Consider the following 16,515-nt stretch of genomic DNA (forward strand, 5'->3'; position numbering starts at 1 on the left):
CTAAGAACCTCATTGAGGCGGAGCGACCCTGGAGCCACCAAGTTTGCTTGACCTTGGGGGTCTGTGGCTCTCTACCAGCCGGGTCCTTTCACTCTGCGTGACATTTACACAGATGTAATTTGTCAGCACACACATTTCTCAAAAGGAAGCTATCAAAAGACCTATCACTGGTGGGAGCTATATGTCAACAGAGAGGAGAGAAAAGAAGAGAAAGGACGGAACAGACAGAAAGGGGGAGGTAGGCTCTGGCAGAACGGCAGAGAGATTCTTTGAATGTAAAGCTGTGGACCATCTCTGTCACTGAGAAATAATGAGGCCTTTATCTCAGACAGGATGCTTACTCAAAACCTAATCTCTGGAATTAGTGATATAATGGGAGATGGAGGTTCCTCTTCCACTCTTTCTTTCTCTCTTTCCTTCTTCCACCTCTGCCTCTTTTTCACTGTGTCTGCCTCTCAGTGCCATTCCCATTAAAGTCTGCACTTTGGTACACTAGATTTTGACTCTATCATTTCTCCCTGGCTGCCTGGCGGGGATGAGCTATGTCATGGAGATCCTTCATGTCTGCTCCAGCGCTAATGGGGCAGGTTTAGGAAGCTATGGGACACTAAATTACCCTACATTGCTTTATATGCCTCAGCCAGGCCATATGCAGAGGGGACCTGTGGGTCACAGTTATGTTCCAAAGGTGATTTAGGGAGAATTGAGCACAAGATGAGTAGCAATTGGCCGTTGGATACAACTGCGCCCCGCTAATCCGTTTTGTCAGTGTTACTGTATCCCCATCTGTTTAGTGAGATGTGTCATTATTCATTTGGCCGTCTTTCAGCTTTGCACAGCTCCTGGTCCTGTTTAAGTCTATGTACGAGGGAGAGATTCCAAGTTACTGTCTGCGAAGTGTCTTAATAAAATGCCTAACAGCAATGCAAAAACGCTGATCAGTGGCTCCTGTGAATTGTTGGTTAACTGCATGACCATTCAAAGTCTTTATTTGTCTTTATTTTCTACAGGAAATGGTGGCCAATAAGATAATGTCCAAACAATCGGCTTACAACTATTGCCTTAATCATGCCAATACAGGCAGGATATGGTTAAGGTTTTAGTTTCATCGTAAACTTAAAGCAGGTTTTTAAAGCAGTTATGTGCATTACAGTCAGCACTACTAAAGAACATATAGCATGCATGATTGCAGCACAGCTGAGCACAGTGATGCAGAGTCAAGTGGTGTCTTCACATTAACAAGTGAAATGCATTACTGAAAAGCTGAGAGTAATTTAAGAGCATCAGACAGATACACTATGCCCTGGAGCCACTAAGACCTTTACTTGACCTTGGGGGTCTGTGACGCGCTACCAGCCGGGTCCTTTCAGGCCTCGTGACATTTATATAGATTTAATTTGTCAGCAGACACATTGTTCAAAATGAAGTTATCGAAAGATGCGTCGCTGAAGGCAGGTGCATGCCAACAGAGAGAAAAAATAAAAAGGAGACTGTACTGGACAGACACATTAGAATTTTTTTAACCTCCTGAAACCCCAGAAAAGTCCAGTATCACTCAGGATGCATCAAAAATCACGAGTATGACAGAATTCCAAAATTACAGTGTTCTTATGTTTAACTACTAAGCCACTGAAGTCGTTTTATTTAACACCTCCATAATTTTATCCTTGGACTCAACTAGAGTTTCTCTGCATGACTGACAGCTTAAAATAAACTTATTTAACTTATACTGTGCCTCGTTGCAGCCCCTCAGTTAATCCTCTGTCTGAAACAAGCTGTTTTAGCTCCCTCCACTTTTCCCTTAAGCGAGCTTTTTTCCGACTGACTGCCCCTTGCAAACAGAGGGTTTGAGCAGCAGGTGGGTGAAGCTTCTACTCACAGCCAGAGCTATCTGCTCTCATTGACATCATACGGAGCCAAGAGTCAAAAAAACCTGTCTGACTTGGAGTGTTCAAACATTCTGTAGCCAGAGCATTTGGCTCACGGGGCTTACTTGAAGATATGCAAATATCAATGTTTGAAAATCTGGCCGTGTTTAATATGAGTATTCACCAATGCAGCGGATCATGTGTACATATATGCATAATATAACCGAAATAAGGAAAAGCATATTACATTTAATCCTGGACCTAAATTAGTCTCCTTTTGTGTCCCTACCACCAAAGGAAGTGATGTCTGTAGACGAGGAGAGCACCTCCTGTTACTGTCTGCTGGAGGCCCAGAAGTGCCATGTGCTGTTGGAGCATCCAGGTCGCTACGCTCTGGTGGGGGAGCCGCTGAATCAGGAGGCAGGCAAGCGTCTGAGGCTGGCTGTGTTTGGTAGTCCGGATGCCAGCAACTCTCTGGGCTTCACCCTCAGGGTTTACTGTGTGGACGACACACCCCATGCATTTCAGGTAAGAGGGAAGAGAGAAATGATGAATATCAGGAATATACTTGGTCAATATGTGAATATAGGTGTTTCCTACATTAATTATTTTATCAATAAAGCTCAACTCATACTAGCATACTCACATACTTATATTTGCCACTTGATTACTCGGTTGATTTTATCAGTGGAGCACCACTAACTAGTGGCTGAGAGCGCCATTGGTTGCTCCACAAAGACACACAGTATGCTGCATTTTTGTCTTCATTGTCTATTTAAAGACTGTGAAAGCGACAGAAACAATCTAATAAGTCTGATGTAAATAGCCTGCTGCTGAGTTATTAAGCTCCTGTGCAGTGCAGGTGCAGACTAGTTTTGTTCTGAACTGAAAGTGACAGTTCCACCTAGTAAAGGGCTGAATGTGTTACTGATCTTAAGGCAGCCTAAACCACATCAAAAATGAACAGTGATGCCTTCACTTACTGCTAAAAAAAAGAAAAAAAAGAAAGCGAAAGTGCCTTTGAAGGTTGACTCATTTTCCCCCTGTTGTACGTACTGAAGTGGCTTTTACCTGTGACGTATTCACTTATTCATTTACATACTCATTGAACTGCATTCAAATGGTAATAAGACTGCTTAACTTCACAAAAACAAAATAGATTCATGATTTCCCCTTCATGCAACATCAAGAAAAGCACACAAAAAATGAAATCACAAAGAAAAGACAAACCCTGTTTTGTTTGAAATGGCCAAACTTGTCTCAGTGGTACACATGAAGTCATATAAAGGCTGCTGAACATCAATGCGGATGTACTTTGATGAAACTTAGCTTAAGGCTATTGTCATCATTCCAATATGGTAATATTTAGCTAAACAGAGCGTTGGAGAATCAAAAATTTTGAATAGATGATTAAAAGTGACCTGCAGAGTTATAACTAAAGTCAAAGTATTTCCCTTGTAAAGTTTATGGCAGTACTACAGGAAAAGTTCAAGAGTCAGGAGGATTCACCTCTGCACCTGCATGTATGTGATTATTTTACATCACTGGACCCAAACTGCAATCCACAGAGTTATGCTGCTAGCCTGGTGACCAATATTATTTCCTCAGAATTATGATGTATAATGAAGACTGAATAGATTATGTAAGATGTAAAATATGCTGCAAAGCTAAATGCAGTAGCTCGGGTTCCACTTTGACCTGTTAGCCCTCGGTGGCTCCCTGTCTCTTTATTGCTTCCTCTTCACTGTATTATGTAATAACGGAAAAAGCCCAAAAGATGAATTTTAAAAAACCTCTAACTCACTCCCTTTTAAACAGCAAATAAAATGCCTGTATTTTTATAGCATGATCACACATGACAGCATAGTACCCTTCATAAAAAGAGTTAACGACCCTAGCCTTCTGGTGTCCCACTAATAAAAATCTTCCCCTTTTGATGAAAGTCAAATCTTCTAATAGTGCAGGATCAGATCTGGAGATTAAATGTATTTTAATTGTAAGTTTAAAAAAAAAGATGCCTTGGGATTTTTTATATAAATACATTTTTAAAGTTGGAAAGTTGCTGGTGGTTTTGTCTAGAAGATTTGCTGTCTGGAAGAGTTTTTTTGTGCTCCACTGAAGATATGTTCTGTAACATAGCCGCTGGGAGATGCCTGATGACTAAGAGACAAAGAGGGACTTTTAATTACAAAGACAACAGATGCTTCAAGGTTGCGTCTCTGCCCTTTCTTTAAGTAATTTAATTTGCTCTCTGTTAATTAAATGTGTTTCAGTATTGCATTCCATGTGACGAGTCTTAGAATCAGACACAGTCTGAGATGGTGCACAAGTTCACTGGTGTGCTCTTGAGTGATGAAAAGTTTGCCTTTCTCCTCACAGCGAAAGCCAGACTCAAAAGTACAAATGTACCTCTTTGTTAAAAGATGCTGCAGTTTAAAACACGACTTTTTCAATGATTGTTTCTTTCCTGTTTTAATTAAATTATTCTGAAGTTGTGCTGAGAGCTGTCCCTTAGCCACTAGGCCTGCTTGAATTTTTTGGCTCCACCCTAGAGGCAGAATTCCAAGTGAACAAAGAGAAATTGGATGTAGGTGCCAAGAGCCAATTTACTCCACCTCTCCATCAGTCAGACATGGTTATTTGTTCATTTGTTCTTTTTTTTTGCCTTTGTTTGTGCTCCATACGACAAATAATTTCCCCTGTGAGCTTGAAGCAGGAATCGATCAGGTTCAAGGCAGCCTGTGTCGTTTGCATTGTGCTCCTTTTCCCACCCTTCCCTGCAAATCCAAGATACAGAAGATGTAAACACAAACATGCAAGTCGAGCACACGCCAGCACATGCACGCATACAGAGCCCTTCAACAATAGAGTGAAATTTGATGCTTTTGCTGCTTTAGGCGAATAAATTTCCAGAGACTGGCTCTGAAAGCTCCTGAATATTTTAGTAATTTTATACAATTAGCCATTCTAATGTCTCTCTGTTCATATCTGCAAAAGTCAGCTTACAGTTCACTGTCTAGTGTGAGTCGCTGCCCCGGATGTTTCCGACTACATGCGTCTTTCACACGTAAAAGGTGGTAGCAGCTGTGTACCCTTCATTTTACTCAGTCTTTTCATATGTTAAGAATGCTGGGAGGCATACATCAGCGTGAGCACCCAGAAAATGCTCCATGAATTAAAAAAATACACTGTAAAAAGAGAAAACAAAAAAAATTGTTGAGCAGTACAGCAGATGCAATAGATCAATTGTGGAAAGGTCTTAAGACAAAAAAGGAAAGGAAAGCTGTGGTGGACTTAATAAACAGGTTGCCCACAAAAACAGCGATTGCGGATGACAACCTCGACACAGTGGTCAGTGGCATCTCCATCAGCATCGAGAATACAGAAGCATCACAATCTGCTCAGAGGAGACTGTGAAAGCAGCATCAAGGAGACTCTTGCAAAAAAATAAATAAATCAATAATTAACTATTTCTAAAGTGATGGAAAGCCAAAGTTTGGAGAAAGACAAACTATTTCACCGCATCAATATAACACGGATCATGTCAGAGCATGGCTGCCTCTGGAAGCGGCTCATTTGCCTTTATCGATGATGCAGCAGATGACGGCAGCAGCAGGATGAAATCTGAAGATAAATTTTGTCTGGCTGCGTACAAAGGAGCTCTTCCAGTCTCGCAAGACTGTGGCCACCAAACACACTGGCTGTGAAACCAAAGCTTTTATCAGTGACAACTCAGACCTCACCAGATTGAAACCCTTTTGGGCATTTTACCTGGAGAAAGAAGATTGAAGAGAGAGCAGCTGTAACAAACATCAGCTAAAGGCAGTTGCTTTGAAAGCTTAGAAAAGCATTTGTTATGTCAGCGGCTGTCATTGCGTCTCAGGGCTATGCACTAGACATTCCCACTGTTATTTCCCTCGACATTCATTTGTTAACTTACCTACACCTAAATAAATGGGGAACCTACGCGGTCTCTCTCTCTTTTTTTTGTGGAGCACAGTAAGTTCCTGTCACTCTGCATATTAATATTGTTATTGTGAATTTTCCCTCTGCTTTGAGGGAGCTTTTAGTATTTTTAGTACCCACTCAGTCTGGGCACATTTTGAAAGCATAAAAATGATGTTTTTACATTCATGGTCACAGTTGCTCTAAAAGAGTGCAAGCCCGTCTGGCAGGGGGAAAAAACATCAGAGTTTTTCTTCCATTTTTTTTTTCCATTTGAAAAATAAATATAATATTTGGTCACATTTTTCAGACTTTTTTTTAGGGAATTAGCTTAAAAGTTCTGGTTCAAATCTGACTGTTAATGCTGGGGATTACTTTCATCAGACCATTGCTTTTTGGTCAATAATTGTCAGAAAATATTCACAGATTTCTTTAAATTGTTCATTTTCTCCAGCCAACAGTTCAAAATCCACAGCAACTTAATTCAGTGTTAAAGACAAAGACTAAGGTTGATGTAGTTGATGATTAATTTGAATTGTTTGAGCTGTTCTCAGTTTCTTTCATTCTTCCCGTTTTTAACTTGAACGTTGCTCTTTGCTCTGATTCATTGGTGCATGTTTTCAAATCTGTACTCTTTTGTCTTTGTGTCTTTTTCCTGACACACTGACACTTAACAACCTTTTTCCTGTACTTTGCTAACCCGTACCCCACCCCTGGAAAAAAATATGTCACACCTTTCCTTATCAGGAGGTGGCAGTGGGCGAGCGCAGCAGGGGCGGGCGGCTGCTGGAGGAGCCTAAAATGATGCTGTTTAAGGCGAACACGTTCAGCCTCCAGGTATCCATCCAGGATGTCCCACAGTTACTCTGGAGCATCAAGCCTTTCACCACCTGCCAGGTAGGCACTTCCTGTTTTTTATCATTTCGAGTCAAAAGCAGGACATGTGTTAACTGCGTGTGCATGTTCAGTGTTTGTCACGGTCATGCACAATGAAGGAAGCTGTGCACCTTCATCAGCTTCCCTGTGTTTTTTATTTGGTCACATCAAAGCCAGAGGACAGCAGCAAGGGCACAGCAGGGGATCACTACGGCTGGCTATCTCGCCCACACACACCCCCTTACAAACTTAATTATGACTTCCAGGCAAGGCATATACACACACACACACCCACTCTCATATCATGCTTATCTTCCTTGGGGTCTCCATGCTGCATGTTCTGCTCTCCCCCATGATGTTTATCCCACCAGTGACATCCTATTAGCAGAATTAGCCTGCCATAATGCCGCAAGTATACCAACTAGGATTTCTCAGGGAAGAGCCGCTGTGAGAGGGTGCTGCAGGGAAGACGACGACAGGCTTTCATTCAGACACTACTCTCGTCTAAAGGAGGCTTTTATAAGAGTCTGTCCCGCTGTCTGATGGATCTGAAGAGAGGATGATTCATCTGTAGAACAGTGTTTTTGACCTGTTCTTACTGCACCACTGTCTGGGTTACACAGTAGTTAGTAATTGAAGGTGAAATTGACCTTTTAGATTGCATAGCTCTGTTACTTTTAGTTTTTTCAGTTATTTGGAGGAAATGTAGTGCGAGCTGCCCTAATACCATCATCTCAGCACTGCTCCTGATCCAACAGGTTGCAGTTACATGTATGGGTTTTGTATTAGGAGTAGCAAAATGTGGAAAATTAAAAATAAGTTAATGAAGTGTTTGATGGCAGTCATGTCGTTATGTTGACCAACTATGGACTTTCAGGTAAGTTTGGTATTTAGTTGCTTTATTAAGAATGCTCGTGCGTCTGTAACTTAAGCATTTTTTTCTCAAGCAGTAATTAAGTATTTGCACTAATGATTGTAGCCCTTACACATGGTTAGCAGGATGTATTTACATCCTGAGGGCTCTAACACCCACCAGTGCTCCTTCTGATGGGTAGACTTCTTGATTAGGCAACATCATTGATTGGCTAAAGAGGCCGCTCGTTCAGTCTTAATTAATCATGTAAACAGCAAAGCGGGTGGCAAAGCAGGATTCAAATAACAAATGTCTTTAGCGGGGATTTAATGAGTGTGTTGTCTCCACCAGCCTAATCCTTTCATCATTATGTTCGTCCTGTCCGCCCTCCCGTCTCTCCTCGCTCCGCAGGAGTTCTCCTTTTCTCAGGTGTGGGCCAGTAACCAGCATCCCCTGCAGTGTGCCTTCACTTTGGAGCGATACAGCCACTCCTCGTCTCAGCTCTCCTGCAAGATCAGCATCCGACAGGTCACGGGCAAGGAGCAGATACTACAGGTCTACACGTCTGTAGTGGAGGTGAGTAGCACTCAGAGAAGGCGTGGTGCGTGGGCAGTCATGCGGCCTGTTAATAGGTTCTTTTACTGCGCTGAATAACTCTTGATTTGATTTAAGAGCTTGCTTAATGAGCCTCTCAGGGAGCTTTTCATCTATAGATTGCAAAGTCCTTGTCCTTGTCTTCATGTTGAGGAGGGGAAACTTTTTGCATCAAATCACCCTGACATCTCTTACTTTTTGTATTGCTACTAGAATGAAAAGGGAGTGGTTCCCTTTTTCACGCAGTCGGACTGTACCATCACCTCCCAGACAGGGTCAAGGGCCTTTAAAATCCCCCTGTCCATCCGTCAGCGGATCAGCGCCACCTTTGACACCGCAAATGCCAACGGGAAGGACTGGCAGCTCCTGGCTCAAAAGCTCCACATAGACAGGTCTGAGTTCTAACACTCTGGATGCTGCATTTCATTCTTGTGCCTCAGCTGCCATTTACATACTGCTGAGTCAAATAAAAGAGCAGGTATGTTTTCTTTAGGTCCGAGAAAGAAAATAGAAAATGTTCCATAATGTAAACACTGTTCCCACTGGGAAGACTTTTGTTTAAATCTGAAATTTAGACACCACGTCAGAAATTATCTTCTCCAGCCTTCAATAACATGCCACACCGCCGATTTCATTATAGATCTTAAAACACATGCAGAGAAAGAGAGAAATGTTAGGCACAGCCAGAATGCTGTAGAGAAGAGATGCAGTGTTTTGCAGAAATCTGAAGAAAGGTCTCTGACTGCTGACAGGCCAGCCTCTGGCAAGAAAATGTGTTCATGTTAGCACTTCTCATTAGCAGCATCTCTGCATGTGCTCCGTCCTCCAGCCCCTGATAAACTCTCGAGAGGTTGTGCCAGGTCAGTTATTTGCGTAGGCTGTGCAGGATTTCAGTTGTTTGGTGATGGGGTGATCTCTATTTGTGCTTCAAAGGAGAAGTCAATAATCAAGTGCTTATAGCCACGAAGACTTTAGATCTGTGCACCCAGCTCCATCAAGTACTTAAGGAAGAGAGTACTGACAGTGAGTACACTCTCCATCTTGCCAGTTGGAGAAACATGAGAGGGAAAAAGTTCACTAAGAAGCTATGATGGGAAACTGTGTGATTATGGAATTTCGCTTCAGCTGAGTCCGAAAACAAACATCTGTGACTGAGAAATGGGGAAAAGGATTTCTGAGCTTTTTCTACCCAGCCAAACACACCAGGAAGCATGTAATGGGAATGTCTCTACCTAGTTAAGCTGATTTTTGTAATTATTTCTCTGAGTGTGTGGGAACATCAGCATACAGAGGTGGGAAGTAGACTGGCAAAGACAGGGAGAAGGCCACAAATGAAATCCCATTGTAATGAAACAGTGCACTCTCTTGGAGAGGAGCTGTAACAACATCAGAGGAAGAAAATGGGTGAAGATTCAATTTAAAACCTGTTTTCTCATAAACCACACAACAAACTGTGGCTTAATTTTATTGTTCTACTGGTGTGTTACTTTATTATTTTATTATTTATTGCCATTTTTTAAAAATAAGAGTTATATGTATCCAAGGATGGTAAATATGGAGCTGCCAGGCAGGAGTTGAAGATGAAGATTCATGGAGAAACGCAGAGGGTTTGTGTGGCAAAAGAGGATGCTAGAGATAGGATGAGATGGAGGCAGATGATCTGCTGTAGCGACACCTAAAGGATCGTACAAACCCATGTGAAACAAAACAGAATGCAATGATTCTCTTAAGCCCGTGTTTTATTAAACGTGAAACATAGAAAATATATGAAATCTGCCATTTTAGGACAAATATTGGCTCATTTTGACTCACTTTGACAAAAAAGTGTGGACAGGGCCATGTTTACCACTTACCAGCATCCCCTCTTCTTTTAACAGTCTGTAAATATCTGTCTAAATATCTATTCTTGTCTGATACAGGATTTATAATATTTATAAAATCCAAATATTTTCAGTTGGTGAAAGGTCTGAACTGCAAGCAGGCTACAAAGCTGTGATGTATGCAGTATTGATTGATTGATTGAATCTTTATTTTGAACATGCTGAAAAAGTACAACAACATAGAATTAAAAGAGACAAATAAACAAAGCAAAACAAAAGGAAAACGAGCAACCACAACTACAAATAACTTTCATGTTCAAAAAGGAGCAGGAAGAAGCATAAGCTTATTTAATCCCACCCCTTTTCCACTATCTAGTAATCAATAGACTATTTATATATAATTTTTTATATATATACATATATATATATATATATACATATATATATATATAATATATATATATGTTTCTATCTAGCCATACATACGTATATACACATACACACATATACACACTTTCAATAACCCCAATAACACCTCAAAGGATACACAACCTACAGATATATATACCTATACCAACATACCCGTGCACCCACACACACATGAAAATATTGGACAAGAACACCCTATCAAATCTCTACCTCCTCCCTGTACCCTGTAAAAGCCATATCCTTAAACCGCTTTTTAAACTGCGCCATCCTCGGACATTGCTTCATATCTTTACTTAGTCTGTTCCACAGCTTCACTCCACACACAGAGATGCAAAAACTTTTTAATGTTGTACGGATACAAGGATGTTTTAAATTTAATTCCTCCCTCAAATTGTATCCCTGTTCCCTTTTAGAAAACAGTTTTAGAATATTGTCAGGAAGCAGGTTGTTTATTGCTTTATACATAATTTGTGCAGTGAGAAAATGAACCAGATCTGTGAATTTTAGAATTTTTGATTTTAAGAATAGTGGATTTGTATGATCTCTGTAACCAGTTTTATGGATTATCCTTATGGCCCTTTTTTGTAATATAAAGATTGATGATAGCGAACATTTGTAAGTATTGCCCCAAACCTCTGCACAGTAATGCAAATACGGTGCAATCAGGGAACAATAGAGAATGTGGAGTGATTTGTGGTCCAGAATGTGTTTTACTTTACACAAGATTGAAACACTTCTTGAAATTTTGTTATGTATATGGTTTATATGAGACTTCCAGTAATTTATCATCTATAATCACACCAAGAAACTTATGTTCAAGTACTCTTTCAATTTCCACACCATCTATATGAATCTGCACTTGTGCATTTCTAAGGGAATTCCCAAATAAGATTATTTTAGTTTTACTTAGATTTAGCGATAGTTTGTTCCTGTTAAACCATTTTTTAATTTTGCACATTTCTGAAGTAATTGTATCCAGCAGCTCCTTTAGATTCCCCCCAGAACAAAAAATATTTGTGTCATCTGCAAATAATACTAATTTTAATATATCAGATGCCTTACAAATATCATTTATATAAATAATAAATAATTTTGGACCCAGTACAGAGCCTTGTGGAACACCACAAGCAATGTCCAAGCATGATGAGGAATGGACACCCAGCTTCACAAATTGTTTCCTGTCACTTAAATAATTTTTCACCCAGTGCAGTACAACCCCCCTGATCCCTTACCGTTCCAGTTTATTAATTAATATGTCATGATTGATTGTGTCGAATGCTTTCTAGAGATCCAGAAATAGTCCAGCTGCATACTGTTTCTGATCTATAGCATTTGTAATCTCCTCAATTGATTTGATTAATGCCAGAGATGTTGATCTTTTTGATCTGAATCCATATTGACTGTAGGAGTAATTTATATTTATCTAAGAATTTGTCTAATCGTTTATTAAACAGGTTTTCTAGGATTTTGGAGAATTGTGGTAGTAAAGAAACAGGCCTGTAATTTGTGAAGTGGTGTCTATCCCCAGTTTTATACAGCGGCAGAACTTTAGCTATTTTCATTTTGTTTGGGACTTTTCCAGTCTGAAATGATAAGTTGGAAATATATGTTAGAGGTCCTATGCACGACCTTATCTGAAAAAGTTGTTACCTAGACGGGAGCATATTTTGCTCTAAAACCTGTACATACCTTTTAGCACTGATGGTGCCTTTTCAGATGTGCCAGCCCCTGAATTGGATGGATGGATGGATGGTAAAATGCCTCAGTTTGAACACTTGATATGTTTGATATGTTCGATTGTGAATAACACAAGCTTAAAGGAATTTGGTATTTCAAAGGCAGGAAGGGTCTAATAAAAGATTAGACTGAATATTCCCAAGTCCTTGTACCAATTTCAGGGACAAAACTCAGGATATCCCAGCTCCTGCAGCTTTGTCTCCTCTTTTTAGTCTTATTTTTTGTTCATTGTGCCTTTTTAAAAAAATATGTACTTAGAACAAGCAAAATTACCTCAGTGATTTGCATTGGCATCTTTGGCATAATAACTGCAAAGTGATCGCCTCATTACTACTTCACTTAGTTGTTATCCATCGCCAATATTATAATGTTCGATTTTTCCTGTTCTGCAGGAACTTGTGCTACTTTGCATGTCAGGAGAGCCCGTCATCAGTGATTCTGACTCTATGGGAAGCCCAGCACCAGGATTCTGGGGACCTGGACTCTCTGGCCAGTGCCCTGGAAGAAATCAGCAAGGTTCATTCTCCTAAGGCAGTCACTCTCAGCTGCAGTAAAGAGGAACGGGACTCTGAATTCACAAAACTGGCGTAGAGTGGCTGTACATCAGATGAAAATGAACCTTTACTGCATGAACACTTATGTTCAGGTGTAGTAACTAACCTACAGTGAGGTGGAGGAGATGCACGGAGGCCAGCAGGGCAACTTAATTATTGACTGTTACTAAAGGAACACCTCTGTTAAACCAAATGAACCATAGCGACAGAAGGAAATCAGGAAATGACCAAGAGATGTGTTAATAGGAGGCACCAACAAACTTTGGAAAGGCATCTCAAATTGACACACAAACACACACACATTCATTTTTCATTGAGAAATGTCAACTTCTGGTACTTCTGAAGACCAATTTGATACCCTGTGTTGAAGGATTACAGAAGCCTGTGAAAAGAAGACAAAGTGTGTTTTAAGCAAACTGCCAATCAGGTTGGTGCTGTGACCTCCCAGGATTGGATGTGCCGGTACTTGCCCTCAAACAGTCATCTGGGCTGTCAAAATGTTTAGTGTAATGGCATATTTTCTTTATGTCACTGACACCTCATGCTTTTTTTTTCTTTTCTGCACATATTTCGGCTGAAGCTTTTTAAAAACACACAAAGAAAAAATGAATATCAGCTCTTTATTTTGTCAGAACATCTTGTTCCACAGTGATTGGTATATAAAAGGACCTGGAGTCCACATGCTTAGGAGATGGAGATTTATGAGAAATTACTTATCAAATGCCTTTGAGAGTCATTTTACACACTTTTTCAGCTCTACAGACAGAGCCCACTGTCAAAGCACCGACAGCAGAGGAGGGTAACTCACCCACCACTGATCTGTGCCTCATATAGCAATGCAGCCGGAGGTCCATCCCTGAGTGTCTCTCTTCTTAATTTGGAGGAAAATTACGTTTTACTGTGAGAGACTTCATAGCAGGCAGACAGTAGAGACAGAAGTGTGTTCATGTACAATGCCCAGAGGCTTATTTTTTCTCTATTTTTAATTTTAAAATAATAAATTCTAAAACAAAACAAAAATATATATGATTTCTGGAGCATGGAGATGATCAAATACCAGGAAATGGTTATTCAGAGACACTTAGCCATCTTTTACTCCCTCTACTCCTGTCTTATCTTTCCAAGCAGAGGCAACATCCACTTGAAAAAAAAGAAGATAAAAAAAGATATGATCAGGAAGATCCCACATTCGGTTGCTCCAGCTGCCCCTCAACTTAATAAAGTGACTTTGTGTTGAACTCTGCGTTGGCACTCTCTTTTCATGTGCTTAATGAATTGAATTCTGAAAGGCCAGACAGCCCACATGCTGCACAGTGGTAGAAATCAGTCCATGTTCAAAAACTTCATTCAGATAAGAGATTAAGCAGAGTTTCAGAAAGGTGTAAAATATATACATATGCACTATTTGAGTTTGGACAGCAGATCATTGCCATGTTGGTGTTGCGTCATGCAGCTGTTTGAACTCCATCTAAAGAGAAATATCTGGCAGTCTCTTGGTTTTAACCCATCAAATTTGCCTAAATTAGTAACCCCCCTTGAAAGGCTCAAATATTTTTAAATGCCTAAAACTCTTGATGGATTTAAATTCTTAATGAAGACTTTCTGCAGTGTTCGTCTGCTCAGTAAGACCCTGTGCTCCACGGCACTCCACAAAGTTTGACATGGTTTAAACATTTTAAAAAGCGGCATGTTGAAAGAGCACTGCTTTCTTTCTTACTTTGATGCATACTTGAGCATTTTGAGAAATTCAGCCATCACACATAGTTTGCCAAGAATGTTGAAAATTTGTCACTATAGCCAGTAGTCACTTAGCTTAGCATTACAGCTGAAAATGGAAAGAAATAGCAGGGCTCGCTCAGGAGTAACAGCATGTGCCCAAAGGTACCTCTAAATCTCACTTACCTACCTGTAAAATTTGATTATAAAAACATCAGTTTACATGCAGGGCTATATGCCATCCCTTCAACCTGTGTCTTTAAGCTAAAGGCTAAGTTCACTCCTGTAAACATGCTGTAGCCAGCATCAACATTATGAACAGGTTCTGGGGGTCCAGGCTTACCTAGTAAAGTCGCTGTGTCCCCTCAGCTGAATTCTACAGATATACTTCAACTGCTCAACTAATTCATCCAATTTAGTAATGAAAAGCGCATTTGTGGTAACCAGGATGACTAAGGAGGACACTGAACCCACAGGCCTATGGAGGTCAGGTCAGGTCCTGAAACTAAATTGAGATCATTTCAGCTTGTGCAGCTAGTTTTAGCTAGCATGCGCATAGTCAAATATTGCAAAAACATATGAAAGCGTATTGAAAATACTGTACGCTCACAGTCAGCTTTCCTAGTGTGTGGTGGTTTTACTGATCCACTTCGGCACCAAGAGAAAATGCCTCTCCTGATATTTTCACACTTTTATAACTCTAACTACATTTTTCTCTGAGTGTACTATGCATATATCCTTCCAAATATGTATAGGGTGTTTGGGAAGTGACTTGAGGCAAAAGCCCCCTGCTGGGAGGGGGGCAAGGTTGGTTCCCCATCCAGTTGTCATGGTCTGCTATTGATCCACCCTGGCTGTATCCTTCCACAGACAAACTAGTGTGCAAACTAGTGAATTTCTCAACATGTGGAACACTTCTTCTATTTAGCCTCCCAACTTTGTGGTCAAGCTGGCAGAGAAAGACGCAGATTGAAGTGCTCATGCTGGCTTCACACTAAAAAATGTAGTTCTTATTGATTCGTGCCATCATGGAAATAGCACAAAGACATGCAGTTCATTCAATAACTGTTGGGAATCTGTTTTCAGTTACCCACGACTGCTCACTGAAAATAATGCAAACCTGTACACGGTTAGCAAACATATCCAAACCTTGTTTTTCTATCTGTGTGGATCAAAGAACAGCACAGAATAAGCTGGACTAAAAAGTTGCTGGCCAAAGTTTGGAATGCAGTCATGACTGCAGGAAATTTATTGACAGACCCCCTCTTAGTAGTCGCATGCTGAGTCAGACCTCTTAAGTTTAGTCAGGATCTAAACATAGCATTTAAAAACACAGCTCACAGTACAGTAAAGATATATATTTGTATATCTATATTTTACACTTGGATGTATCTTCTGAAGAGTGTAAAGTGTCCGTTCCTGTCTGTTCAATTTTCCCATTCAGATTCTCCCATTCAGATTCCCCCATTCCCAGTTTATAAAAAATGTGAAAAGTTATCACCATGCTGACTAAAGGCAGATCGTAATGTTATTTTCCATGTCTTTGTAATGCTGTTGACATCTATCACCTGCATATCTGCTGAATGAGGACTAACAGCAGTGGAGTCCTTGATTCATCAGCGACGGCTCAACAGCTGAACTCCATTCACTCCAAAACAGGTTTTCTCAATTGTGAGAAAACTACATGGAGCAGTTTTTTGTCAAACTTCAGATGGAGTATAAAGAGTTTCAAAATTAGAATCAGCTCCCAATACTAAACAAGTAAAGTAATAGAAACTGATGTATGAACGGGAAATGAAATTGCTCCATGCAGTGCTGTTTTTCTACGGCAGCTGCATTATTCCCATACTTGCTTCTTCTGTTTGCCATCAGGAGATACTTTCCATTCCCACACGAACGGGGCCAACTTTTAGCATGCTCACATATGGGAGTGCAGGAATCATCTGGAAGAACAATCTTACCTATTCAGAGTTTGGTGCAGGGGATCTCCAGCAGAGCTGCACCGTTGGCCTGCATTGCTAAACATTTTTCTGCAGTTGCTCACCAAAGTGGAAAAAAAGTAATCTAACACATACCCCACTGATACATCATCATTCCCTGAGCTGACTCCTTGAAAATGACTT

The 16,515-nt window shown here is 40.4% G+C and overlaps 1 protein-coding gene across 2 annotated transcripts in view; it reads left to right on the forward strand.

The window, feature by feature from the left end:
- LOC116310464 (netrin receptor UNC5D-like) overlaps positions 1-14,518 on the forward strand; it is a 171,526-nt gene extending 157,008 nt beyond the window's left edge. For both annotated transcript variants that reach the window (XM_039614396.1, XM_039614397.1), the window contains 5 exons: positions 2,166-2,396; positions 6,561-6,710; positions 7,954-8,118; positions 8,350-8,528; positions 12,515-14,518. In XM_039614396.1, coding sequence (XP_039470330.1) covers positions 2,166-2,396; positions 6,561-6,710; positions 7,954-8,118; positions 8,350-8,528; positions 12,515-12,713 — 924 coding nt within the window. In that variant the 3' untranslated portion in view covers positions 12,714-14,518. The remainder of the gene's footprint in view (positions 1-2,165; positions 2,397-6,560; positions 6,711-7,953; positions 8,119-8,349; positions 8,529-12,514) is intronic.
- Positions 14,519-16,515: the final 1,997 nt, after the last annotated feature.

Source organism: Oreochromis aureus, linkage group 7 (genome assembly GCF_013358895.1).
Source record: "Oreochromis aureus strain Israel breed Guangdong linkage group 7, ZZ_aureus, whole genome shotgun sequence".
NCBI lineage: Eukaryota > Metazoa > Chordata > Actinopteri > Cichliformes > Cichlidae > Oreochromis > Oreochromis aureus.